A 12,642-nucleotide genomic window follows, 5' to 3' on the forward strand; every position below is an offset into this window, starting at 1 on the left:
TATCTCAAAGGAATTAATTCCGAGTCATGTATCATTACGGTAGAAGGTGCCCTTTATGCTTTCTCAATCCTTAATTTATCAAGAAAATTGTAGCTAAAAAATCCATGCCATTTACTAATTAAACAAATATCACACACACACACACACCTAATCCCACATCCAAACGGACCAAACCACAAGCTTCGGATGCCCGTTCAGAAATCCCGATACGTGGAAGAGAAGACTCGGTCTCTATCACCCGTATCGTCTTGATTCGGCAACTGCACGTGCACGTCGTGGATATTTCGCCCTTCCACCGAGCCCGCTAATCCGATTCCTGGAGGCCGCCGAGCACCACCGATACGACAAACAGGCCGGCGGCACCGAGGCCGAGCACGGCGGCGAGCACGGTCTGGAGCACGACGAGCGCGGCCGAGTCGTCGGGGATGGCGACGAGAGAGGCGACGGCGAGGACGGCGAGTGGGAGGGCCACGGAGGCGAGGGCGGAGGGCGAGGATGCCGCGGCCCGCTCGACGAGGCCGAGCAGGCCGAACTCCTCCGCCTTGGAGAGGAATCCCAGTTTCTCGATGGAAGAGAGGGTGAAGCCCAGCTCCTCCGCCTTGGAGAGGAGGCCCGCCTTCTCGACGCCGCTGAGCACCTTCCGCTTCTCGATCTTCTTCACGACGTCGACTTCCACATCCTCGCTGCCCTCCGTGAAGATCCCCGCCCCGTACCACCGCTTCTCCCAGGCCGGGTCGTACCGGTTCACCTACCAAGAACAGAAAACACGGTTTTCCTTTTCTTTTCCTTTTTTTTCCGATTTCTCGGTGAGAGGAGAATCGGGAAAAACCCTAGCTTTGGAGGGAAGAGAGAAAGGAGGAGCTCACCTTCTTCTTGGGGGCCATGGCGACGATCGTCGAGGGTGTTCGTCGGCGAGGAAGGAGAGGGGAGGAGCACCCGGAGAGGAATTTCGAGGAGAAGGTCGGAATCGAGATCGCCATCGCAAACGGAGAACCCTCTCTCTGTCTCGTTTGGATTGTTTGGAGGGAATTGAGAATTCCTCCCGGCTTCCTGGTTGGTTCTTCTATTTATTTCTTTTCCTTTTATTGATTTATTTTATTTAATTCTTTTCGTATATTGTATTGTTTCTTTTGGGTGGGAAAGGAGAGGAGAGGAAAGGTCGAGGGTTCGAAGCTCGGACGGTCAGCGCGTGTCTTGAGAACTGCTCAGAATCGTCGCCAGCCAATCAGAGAACGAGGCATATCCTATCACCCTCTAACGCATTTTTAACTTATCGGCTTTAAGTTCCTTTTTGTTTTTTTCCTTAATAAAACTATATAATATATAAAAACAGCATCCTTATAACTGTTTTTGTATATTGACAGTAAAAAAAAAAGATAACGTGGGCACCATTTTTCGTTAATTTGCTGACTCGTATTGTCCAGGATTAGCTTCGCTTTGCAATTGCTATATATTGGTTTTTAAAGAGTGCTACGAATATTGCGCAGACTTTGAAAACCTGACAGCCCTGAAAATTCCAATATTTATCGCAGATTCTTTATAATTTTGCCTATTTCCAATATGTTGAAATTTATCATGGTATCGTCATGATTTTTGCAGTTTCTTCATTTGTTATGTGTCTTTGCCTTTTTCTCTTTGCATCGAGATGTTCTCAACTTCTCAGTAATTTCTTGTGATATTTTCCCTTCCTATTTCCTAAGCAATGTCTTTAAAATCAGTTCACTAGGTGAATCGGTTTCTTAAAAAAAAAGACCTAAGCATCCAGTCGATTTGGTGAATCGACTACTTTTTACCATCAGATGACACATGTCATTAAACAATACTAAACAAATTTTTTTAACACCCTTAAAAAATATTAAAAAAATGAATTGAATTGGTTGTGATTCAGGCCCTTTTGAATCGTCATTAGGTCGATTCGATCTGAATCAGCCGATTCAGACAACATTGTTGCTGAGAAAATCCAAAGAAACGACATTTTTTTTTACTTTGGCTTTAACTCGAAGAGAAGGAAAACATCCCCTGAACCTCCATCAGAGTAGACAAGTCTCACTTGTTCAACTAACTTGAAGCGAATGGACTATAGATTTAGTTAGACTTCAGGCCCACCAAAACCTGCTGGACACAGCTAACTTGCACCTTGGTATCCACAGATCACCTGAGTTCTGGACTAGCATCAAGATGGCGCATGAGGCACATTCACACCCATGCTTGGAACAAGTAGGTGAAGTTCAGCTAACAAGTAAGCAGCAAAAGTTGCAACTCATAAGAACCTGCTGATCCATATTCAAAACCACTCACCTTTGAGCATCCCCTTTTTAATCAACAACCAGAACTGCCTGACTTGAGAATCCAGCAGATTGGTCATGACGGCAACCGACCATGGTATGGAGGATTGCCAAGTCAGATGACATTTTCCAATTGAGGCGTGCCCATTTTCACGAATGAATCGGATCCAGTCAGCAAGATGTTACCACATCCTAATGCAGAATGAGTAAGTAATAACAGGCCAGGACCAGATCTAACTGTTATTTGTATAGAAGGCTGGTGGTTCAGACTGAACCATCCGGGTGCATTTTACAAGCAAAAATTGCACCAAACGAATGCACTCATTGATTTGACTCAGACTTGGAACTTGATTCAGCAAAATTAACCAATTCCTGCAAAACCTGGCCATCACTGAGCCATATTGTTTGACTAATTTTATGGACTAGGACCTCCAAAAGTTTCAGAAGACTAAGCAAACTATTCTGAGTTAATAAATGCCAGGTCTCTTTTTTTCATGTCCTTGATTTCTGGTTCATACTAAGATGTGGGTGATGAGAGGTAGGTAAGTTCTGTGAAATCTCATCATGAAATAAATCAACACTGAACTGATTGAATTAAGTCTCTTATCATTTTATAGGTATGATAATGTTACAACAATTACAAGATATCACCAAAAAGCAACTCATTGAGTCCCTGCATAGACACTTTGCCAAGATAAGAGAGCATCAAGTTGGAGTCTGGCAGAAACAGACCTATGACTTTGAGCTACCAGCATCAAATAAACTCCTGACTGCAACCTTGACTGCACCAATGGCACCCAGTTGTCTCATTTCTGGGCTCAAACCCCGAGTCTCATTCAATGAACCCTCGTCCAACTGAGCCCCAACATAGAACATTATCTGCATGAAAGAGGGTGAAAAATTCTTCATATTACCTAGAGGCAGATTGAGGGCGTTAAAGAGATCACAGAATGTACCCAACTAAGGACTTATTCTGTGGCAAACCAGTTAGTCCACCAAATAAAATTCAAGCGAAATGATTATAACAATGAAGGAAATATAGATATCTGTAGAAGGCAGAATAGGCCATACTTTAATGTTTGTAGCCCTTATATCTGAAGTAAAACTAACAACTAGGAAATTCCTACCTGAAAGAAAATTCTCATTCTCATCTGTTTGAAGCTTCCCTTCGGTATCCCAAACAAAAATTACCCTAAAAGATTTTTCCCTTCTAACTGTTGGATCCATTTCAGGTTTAGACGTCATAACTCAAAAACACAAACCAACAGCTGAGAAGAGAGATATAGAGGTAGGATTTTGTTTAATGAACCACACTCCTTCATATATGTGAGGTGAATCCATTCATGGAAAGGAGCTGGGGCGAAAGATCTCTCTCTCTCTCGATGAGTTTCATCGTAACTCCAGACTGCCTTATCATTTGCATGTTGCTATTATTTCGCTCATTCCCAAAGATGATGAGGCCAATGATATTTCTCGATTCCGACCAATCTCAGTTATGAGTGCTCTCTATCGGATGTTTGCCAAAGTTTTGGCGAATAGGCTGAAATCGGTGGCTAACCAGATTTTTTCAGACTCTCAGTTCGCCTTTATCCGTAATAAGAGGGTTCAGCACTCGTTCATTATGGCGTCCGAGGTGGTCCACTCCTTGCAGCTTAGCGGTCAACCTTACTTTGTCCTTAAATTAGACTTTCATAAAGCTTTTGACTCTTTGCATTGGTCATTCTTATTTCAAATGTTAGCAAATTTCGGTATTGGTCGTCGTTTTACTGGTTGGGTGAGAGAGCTGGTCTCAAATGCCCAGGCCATGTTAAATATCAATGGTATTAGAGGAGAGCGGTTCAAGCTAGGATGGAGTTTGCGGCAAGGGTGCCCCCTATCACCTTTGTTGTTCAATGCAGTTGCTGAGGGTCTTGTGGTCTTGCTTAAGCGGGCTGTTGTATCGGGTTTCATTGATCCTTTGCAGGTTTCCGAATTCCCGGGTCATATTCTTACTTATGCTGATGATATGATCATTTTTTGTCGTGCAAATGTTCAACAGATGCTTAGGTTCAAGCTTATCATTCAGTTTTTTCTCTCCATGTCCGGGCTTTCTCTAAATGAGACCAAATGCTCTATTACCATGTTCAATGTTAATGCCAATATGCTTGCAGCTGGAAAGAGAATTTTTAATTGCACTACTTCTGACTTGCCTATTATGTACCTTGGCTTGCCGTTACAAGTGAAGCCTCTATCTTCAGCGGCTTGGGCTCCGACGATTCAAAAAGTGAAGCGCAAATTGCTTTCGTGGCAGTCGTCTTATCTCTCTAGCGCTGGACGTCTAACCTTAGTCAGACATGTTCTTTCAACTATTCCAGAATTTTTCATGTCTCTGTTTGTGATGCCTGTGGGAATAGAGAAGCAGCTGACGCGCTTGCTGGCAGGCTTTCTTTGGTCTGGGTGTAAACTCACAGGTAAGCGTCACTTGATTGGTTGGCGTTCGGTGGTTCTACCTCGGCGTATGGGTGGTTTAGGCATCCCGGTGCCCAGACTGCGAAGCATTGTTCTTGTCGCCAAGCAATGTTGGTTGGCCCACCAACCGGATAACCCTTGTGCTAGTTTTCTTCTTGCTAAATATGGGGATCCAACTCTTATTCCGGTTCGTCTGGGAACCCGAGGTTTGGCGCTCTCGCACTTGCGTAAATCGTGGTTGAGGGCTTTAGCCTGCTTTATAGACCATTTTGAGGTCTCCGGAAATTTTGGTCAGTGGTTGCAGTGGACGTTGGCACCAAGCGGAGAGTTTCTCACCAAAAAAGTCTATAGATCGTTGCTACCGCCAGGGGCTGATTGGTTGCCCGAGGATGTGCTTTGGGCGAAGGGTCCTTCCCCCCGTTCGTGAGTCCTGGCTTGGTTAATTTTGCATGATAGGATTCAGACCCACAGTAATTTAAAGAAGTGGGGCATTCAACTCCCGAGTTGGTGCGTGCTTTGTCAAGCTGCAGAAGAATCTACGTTTCACTTGTTCTGGTCTTGCCCAATATTTATGGAAATCGTTAGTAGGACCTGGAGGCATCCGGAAGTATTTGTTAAGGAGGAGTCCTTTGCGCTAGATCTGATCTTGGGGCCGGTTTGTATTAGGCGCAGCAAGAGGTGGAGGTTCATCTGGCGGACGTGGTTGCTTACCTCTTGGTGGTTTGTTTGGATGGCGCGAAACGATGCTCATTTTCGTCATATTCGAGTTAACATTCAAAACCTGGTGCATAAAATTTTGGTAGATGTTTATGCGATCTTGCGTATGCATCTTAGTGATCTTCCACTCCCTCCTGCTGATGCTACCTATCCTTTGTCGCAATCTGGGCAAGCAGCTATGGCGTGAGCCCATTTTTATCTGTCTAATGTTTTTTTCTCTTGTGCTTTCTTTATTTGTTTTGGCTTTTGTTCTTGTTCAGTTCATGGATTCAACATTTTGTTGATCTTCATGAGTGGTAATGTTGAATTACTTTGGGCTCTCTCTCTCTCTCTTGCACACCACACATGCGTATGCATGTGCGTACACAGAAAAAGCAAGTACCAAAGCACACCCTTAGGATATTACCAACTAACAGGTTCATGAAAAACTTTTGAAATGGAGTTAGAAAGTTGAGGGAAGAAAATTTCTCAAATTGTCTATAATGTTCTATTGCTGGCAATGATGTCTCAAGTACAGAAATCAGTCCACAAACAAGGTTCTCAGGGGAGTCCGGATCAGGTGCAATCACATGGCACAAAATTTGTGCATTAAGCACCTGATCGCCCTCCATCAGGCCTTGGGCCCCACAACTGACAGGCCTGTCCCCAAAATGGAGGGTGATCAGGTGCTTAATGCACAAATATTTGTGCAAGCATATTGTGAAATGAAATGGGGATCTTCGAAACACGAGCTTTGATTAACAAGAGCAAGTGTCAAGAATGACACTAAAGCATAACCCTTAAAAAGGGTATAACTGGAAACAAAATAAAAATAAAAATGTATTCTTTATTGATATGAAAAACCAATTGCTTAAGAAGCATTGGAGTAAAATACAAGAGGGGCTGCACCCCTTTATATACACAGCTGAAAGAGGACTCAATAGAGCTGTTGGGCACAGTCCAACAGCTCTATTGCTAGTCAAGTCTGGACAGGACTTGACTAGCAACAGTCATTCTAGTTCAAACTGAACTAGATGACATAAAGACAAAAAATAAAAATAAAGGAAAAAAATACAGAAAAGAAAGAAATTAAAAATGTATTTATATATATATATAATAATATAATATTATTATATATACATATATGTACAGTTTTACATTTTAACACTCCCCCTCAAACTTACGGTACAATGAGCGAAAGTTTGTCTAAGAGAAAGTGAAATCGGGGAGCAGCGAGAGGCTTTGTAAAGAGGTCTGCTAACTGATATTCTGAAGTGACATATGGCAGATCAATTATCCCGTGTAGATATTCCTCTCTGACGTAGTGACAATCCATTTCGATGTGTTTGGTGCGTTCGTGGAATGTTCTGTTACTGGCAATGTAGATCGCACTTTTGTTGTCACAACACATTTGTGAAGCCTTTGTTGCTTCAACTCCCATGTCAGCAAGCAGTCGTCGGAGCCAAACTACTTCCATGGTCGTGGTTGCCATGGCTCTGTATTCAGCTTCGGTGGATGAGAGAGATACCTTCTGCTGCTTTTTACACCTCCACGAGATTAATGATTCCCCTAAAAAGACACAAAAGCCAGTGGTTGAGTGTCTGTTATTGGGATCACCTCCCCAATCAGCATCAGTATATGCAATTAAATCAAGAGAAGAGGAGGAAGATAAGAAAAGTCCTCGTGAAAGAGAGGACTTGATGTATCTGATAATACGCATGACTGCTCCCATATGAACAGAAGTAGGAGCATGTTGAAATTGACTTACTGTACGAACAACATGTGCTATATCTGGTCTGGTAATGGATAGATAGGAAAGTGCCCCGACAAGCTGTCTGTAAGGAGTAGGGTCTGCAAGAAGTTCTCCATCATCAATCTTCATTTTAACATTAACAACTTCTGGAGTGTCAACTTTCTTATCATCAGTAATACCAGACCTGAAAACAATATCAAAAGCAAATTTAGTCTGAGATAATAAATATCCTCTAGGAGAATAAGCAACTTCAATGCCTAAAAAATATCTCAACAAGCCCAAATCAGTCATTTCAAAATGAGATTTAAGAAGTGTTTTGATTGTTTCAACTCCCTGTTTATCGCTTCCGGTGATGATCATATCATCCACATAGAGAAAAAGCACAATGATCCCTGCATCAGAATTCTTAATAAACAAAGCAGTGTCAGTTAAACAGAATTGAAAACCAATATCAATCATAACACGACTAAACCTATCATACCAAGCTTTTGGTGCTTGTTTAAGTCCATAAAGAGCTTTTTCTAAGCGAAGGACTTTACCCTTAGGAATACTTAGACCAGGAGGGGGTTCCATATATACTTCTTCAACTAGCTTTCCATTTAAAAAAGCATTTTTGACATCCATTTGAAAAATAGACCATTTTTTGATAGAAGCTAAGGCAATTAAAGTTCGGACAGTAGTCATACGAGCCACCGGAGCAAAGGTTTCTTCATAATCAATCCCATATTCTTGGGCATAACCTTTGGCTACTAAACGGGCTTTATATCTTTCAAGAGTACCATCACTCTTGGTTTTAATTTTATAAACCCATCGACATCCTATAGTTTTCTTCCCTGGAGGAAGATCTTGAATATTCCATGTAGAAGCCTTTTCAAGTGAATCTAATTCAACTTTCATGGCTTCTATCCATTTGATATCATTTTTTGCTTGAAAATATGTGGATGGTTCTTCATATGAGTGAATTAATGCAATAACTGCCCTATATGTGGGTGAGAAAGACTCGTATGATACAAACTTTTCTGGAGGCCTCGAGATTCGGGATGATTGTCTAGTTGGAATGTTAGAATATTTCTCAAGTGCACATGGAGTATTAGACTCTTGTCGCCTGGAATATTGAATACTAGTATCTCTATGAACTTCTTCATTTTCAACATTAAGATCAATAATTCTTGGATCATCATCAAAGTTACAATCAAGGTCATACTCATCAGATGTTGATGTTAGATCTAGCAAAAAGGAGTACTCAGTGACGTCTTTTAATTTTCTAAAATCAAAGAAGCTCTCCTTTTCAAGAAAGGAAACATTTCTAGACACATATAGTTTATTATTTTTGAAGTCAAAACATCTATAACCTTTTTGGTTTTCAGCATATCCTAAAAAGGCACAGGGAATCGCACGAGGGGAAAGTTTATCATTTTTGTCAGTAAATATGAAACATTTGCACCCAAATATTCTTAATCTAGAGTAGTCTGGAGAAATGTTCATAAGTTTTTCAATGGGAGTGATATTTTGTAACGAAGAAGATGGCATCTTATTAATGAGATAGGTGGCAGTTAAGGCAGGTTCTGCCCAAAAGTCTTTAGGGACTTGATTTGCTATTAATAAAGTTCTAGTGGTTTCTATAATATGGCGATGTTTTCGTTCTGCCAGTCCATTTTGTTGAGGTGTATAAGGACAAGATCTTTGATGTGTGATGCCATGCAATTTAAGATAATTTTGAAAATCTGTGGATAAAAACTCTCCCCCTGAATCTGTGCGAAAAATAGTAATATCATTTTGAAATTTGTTTTTAACCATATTATGAAAAGTTTGAAAGTATGAAAATACTTCAGACTTATGTTTGAGAAAGTACATCCACGTATGTCGGGAGAAATCATCGACAAAAATAACATAGTAAACAAATCCTCCTTTAGAAATTACTGGTGCAGGACCCCAAACATCCGAGTGTATTAATTCAAGTGGTCTTGAAGAGAAAAAGGTTCTGTTCTGAAATGGTAATCTTTTCATTTTGCCGAGAATACAATCTTTACAATCAAATGATTCAGAGTTACAAAATTTCCCTAGATTTGGAAAATGTTGGATTTTGGCTATATGTGGGTGACCAAGTCTCTTATGCCACAGTTCCAACTCTATTTTTTGAATATTATAACAAAAAGCTTTCTTCGGCATTTCCAAAAAATTCATGTAATAGAGTCCTCCTTCTCTATAGCCTTCCCCAATCAGCTTGCCTGACTGGCGATCCTGTACCCAACAACCATGAGAAGAAAAAGAAATATTACACCCATAATCAGAAATTTGAGATACAGATAAAAGATTTAAATTTAATTTGGGAACATGTCTAATTTCTGGAATAAAAAAATTTTTTGTTTTATAAATTTTTTCAAAATCTCCTATTCCTTCTATTTCAAGAGAAGTCCCATCAGCAGTAAAGACCTTTGACACACTTGTTTTATTTTTAACACATTTGGATAGACTTTGATTATTTGGGGTCATATGAAAAGATGCACCAGAGTCAAGAAGCCAAGAAATTTTACCTAAATCAGAAAAAGATGAGGCTGCTGCGCCGGTTGAAGCTTCAGATGAGGAAGAGGCACCTTTGATGAGAGGCTGAAGGATCTCCATTAGTTGGGCCAGGGAAACTGGTGCATCCTGATTTTTAGGCTCCGATCCAGCAATTGCAGCTCTTTTTTCTCTCAGCTCCTTAAGTTTGGGACATTGTGGCCTGTAGTGTCCCGGTTCATGACAGTGATGACAAATAACTTTCTTCTTATCATAGTCACCATTTTGTCGGTTAAAGTGAGGAGGCCTATATGATCGAACATGATTCCCTGGTCTAGACACGGCTAAAACGGAATCATCTTCAATTTTTAAAGAACCTTTCCGGAGACGATTTTCTTCCATTGTTAACTCTTCAATAGTTTCAACAATAGAAGGAATTTTTCCCCGGTGAAGTAGGGCCGATTTAGTGGTTTCAAATTCCGGCCTTAATCCAGTGATAAACTGGTAAAAATGTTCAACATCGAGTTGTTTCTGACGAAGCTCGATGTCTTCGGCACAATGCCACTTTGGTTCTAAAAGGGAAAGTTCTTCCCAAAGTTCGGACAACCCATTGTAATATTCACGAATAGTTTTGTCTCCTTGTGTCATCATTCGAACTTTTTCTTGGAGGTTGCACACGTGTGCAATATCTTTAAGGGAATACATATTCTTAAGGTATTCCCATGCCTTATCGGCATGATCAAATTTGGCAAGACTTGAGCATTTTTTAATGTCAACGCTATTGATAAGCCATGACATTATCTTCGCATGAGATATTCTCCATTCTTTCCATTTCTTCTCGTATGAGGCAATAGCCTTGATTTTCTCTTCTTCCGATAGAGGGACGTCTTTATCTCCCTCCTTTTTAGTAAGAGATAGCTTAGGTTCCGAATCGGAACCATCCACAATCCCCCATAAGCCTTTTCCCCATATATGGTGCTTCATGATTGAAGCCCATGTTACATAGTTCGTATCGCTTAGTTTCATAGGCATGATGGTGACTTTATCATTGTCATCCATCGATTACAAGGAGAGAAAGAATAGGGATAGAAGAGAAACAAGAAGGAAAATGAGAAAGAAAAAAAAAAAAAAAAAACAATACAACAAGATGTGAAATCTTCTCCAATGAAGTGATAAAAACACTTCTCTTCAAGTGGCGAACACTTTTGCAAACGGGCACGGAAACCGAGGCAGCTTTTCCTCAAGATTTAGTACTTCCGCGGCTCTGATACCATGAAATGAAATGGGGATCTTCGAAACACGAGCTTTGATTAACAAGAGCAAGTGTCAAGAATGACACTAAAGCATAACCCTTAAAAAGGGTATAACTGGAAACAAAATAAAAATAAAAATGTATTCTTTATTGATATGAAAAACCAATTGCTTAAGAAGCATTGGAGTAAAATACAAGAGGGGCTGCACCCCTTTATATACACAGTTGAAAGAGGACTCAATAGAGTTGTTGGGCACAGTCCAACAGCTCTATTTAGAGCTGTTGGACTGTGTCAGTCCAACAGCTCTATTGCTAGTCAAGTCTGGACAGGACTTGACTAGCAACAGTCATTCTAGTTCAAACTGAACTAGATGACATAAAGACAAAAAATAAAAATAAATGAAAAAAAATACAGAAAAGAAAGAAATTAAAAATGTATTTATATATATATAATAATATAATATTATTATATATACATATATGTACAGTTTTACATTTTAACATATTGCACTTGATCTTTTCACTTTTCAGGGTCACAAGCTTATGGATGTTGCAATAGGTCTTTCCAGAACAGAAACATATCTAAACCATCCTAAAATAATCTTCTCTGAATTTTATTTTATTAGTATTATTCCTAAATGTTTTTTAATATATCTACTTCTAATACCAACTCTATTTGTCAGTGTATAGTTCATTTTAACATATGCGTCTCTACATTTATTCTCTTCTTGTTGCTTTTTAGTTGCCCAACGCTCAACACCATATAAGAGTACAGTAGCTTTGCAAGAGCATCCCTTTAATCATAGAGGCACTGTTCTATTGCTTAACACTCTACCAGTTTATTGTTACTTCATCCATCCAATGTAAATATTGTGAAATCTTCCACATGCCCATCATTTTGTTGCCCCTGGATCCTTAAACATCACAAGTTTGGCATTGTTATTTTTTTATTTTTTTGAGGAGAACTTTGGCATTGTTATAATCTGAGCTTCTAATGTTCTATATCTTGATTATGTCACTTGCTAATTTTCTCACTGATTAAATTTGGACTTTGTTTTATGAACTCAAATCATTTTTTCTAGTGTACTAATTTATATCTTAACTAACAAGTATGATGCCATGTGTACAGTATACACCAAGGGTCTAATCTTGTTCTGAAAATGAGTGCTGGCCAATTGTAATTAGCACCAAACTTATTTTACAAATGTTATAGTTCCAGAATACATATCTTAAATGATTTCAATATACAGGTTATCATTCTTCTTTACCACTACCAAATTAATTTCAATACAAGGTATCTCATTCTTCTTCAACACTGACCAAATTAATTACCTTGAAACTGTCATATGCTTTACAAGATCAAGCAAAACTATAACAAAATTTCTCCTCCTGTCTTTGAACTTTTATATGAGTTGCTTTAATGAGACAACCTCTTTTATTGTTAACCTTTCGAGCATGAAAAACAAATTTTGTTATCTGAACATGATGGATTTTTTTAAAATATTTTTTATCATATTTCTACTTCATCATTATTGATCAAGTTTTTTCTCTTGTTTCACTTAATTTCTCCATTTCTTGTTTAACACGTTACAAAATTATTTTCATCCATCTTTAATTTGATTGTTTGACTTTTCTTTGTCTTTAATACTCTTCGCATGGTTTATTTCTTTTGCTACTCTTGGTTAACTCACACAATATTTTTGGCACAT

At 39.5% G+C, this 12,642-nt stretch overlaps 1 protein-coding gene across 1 annotated transcript; it reads right to left on the reverse strand.

Moving 5' to 3' along the window:
• On the reverse strand, positions 1-1,164 carry LOC149815305 (uncharacterized). Its single transcript, XM_089988822.1, has 2 exons — positions 867-1,164; positions 1-748 (listed from the first exon to the last, which is right to left on the reverse strand). The coding sequence occupies exons 1-2, from the start codon at positions 978-980 to the stop codon at positions 305-307; spliced, it is 558 nt and encodes a 185-aa protein (XP_089844948.1). The 5' UTR covers positions 981-1,164; the 3' UTR covers positions 1-304.
• Positions 1,165-12,642: the final 11,478 nt, after the last annotated feature.

The sequence above is a fragment of the Nuphar pumila genome, chromosome 15, assembly GCF_984573655.1.
Source record: "Nuphar pumila chromosome 15, dmNupPumi1.hap1.1, whole genome shotgun sequence".
Classification (NCBI taxonomy): domain Eukaryota; kingdom Viridiplantae; phylum Streptophyta; class Magnoliopsida; order Nymphaeales; family Nymphaeaceae; genus Nuphar; species Nuphar pumila.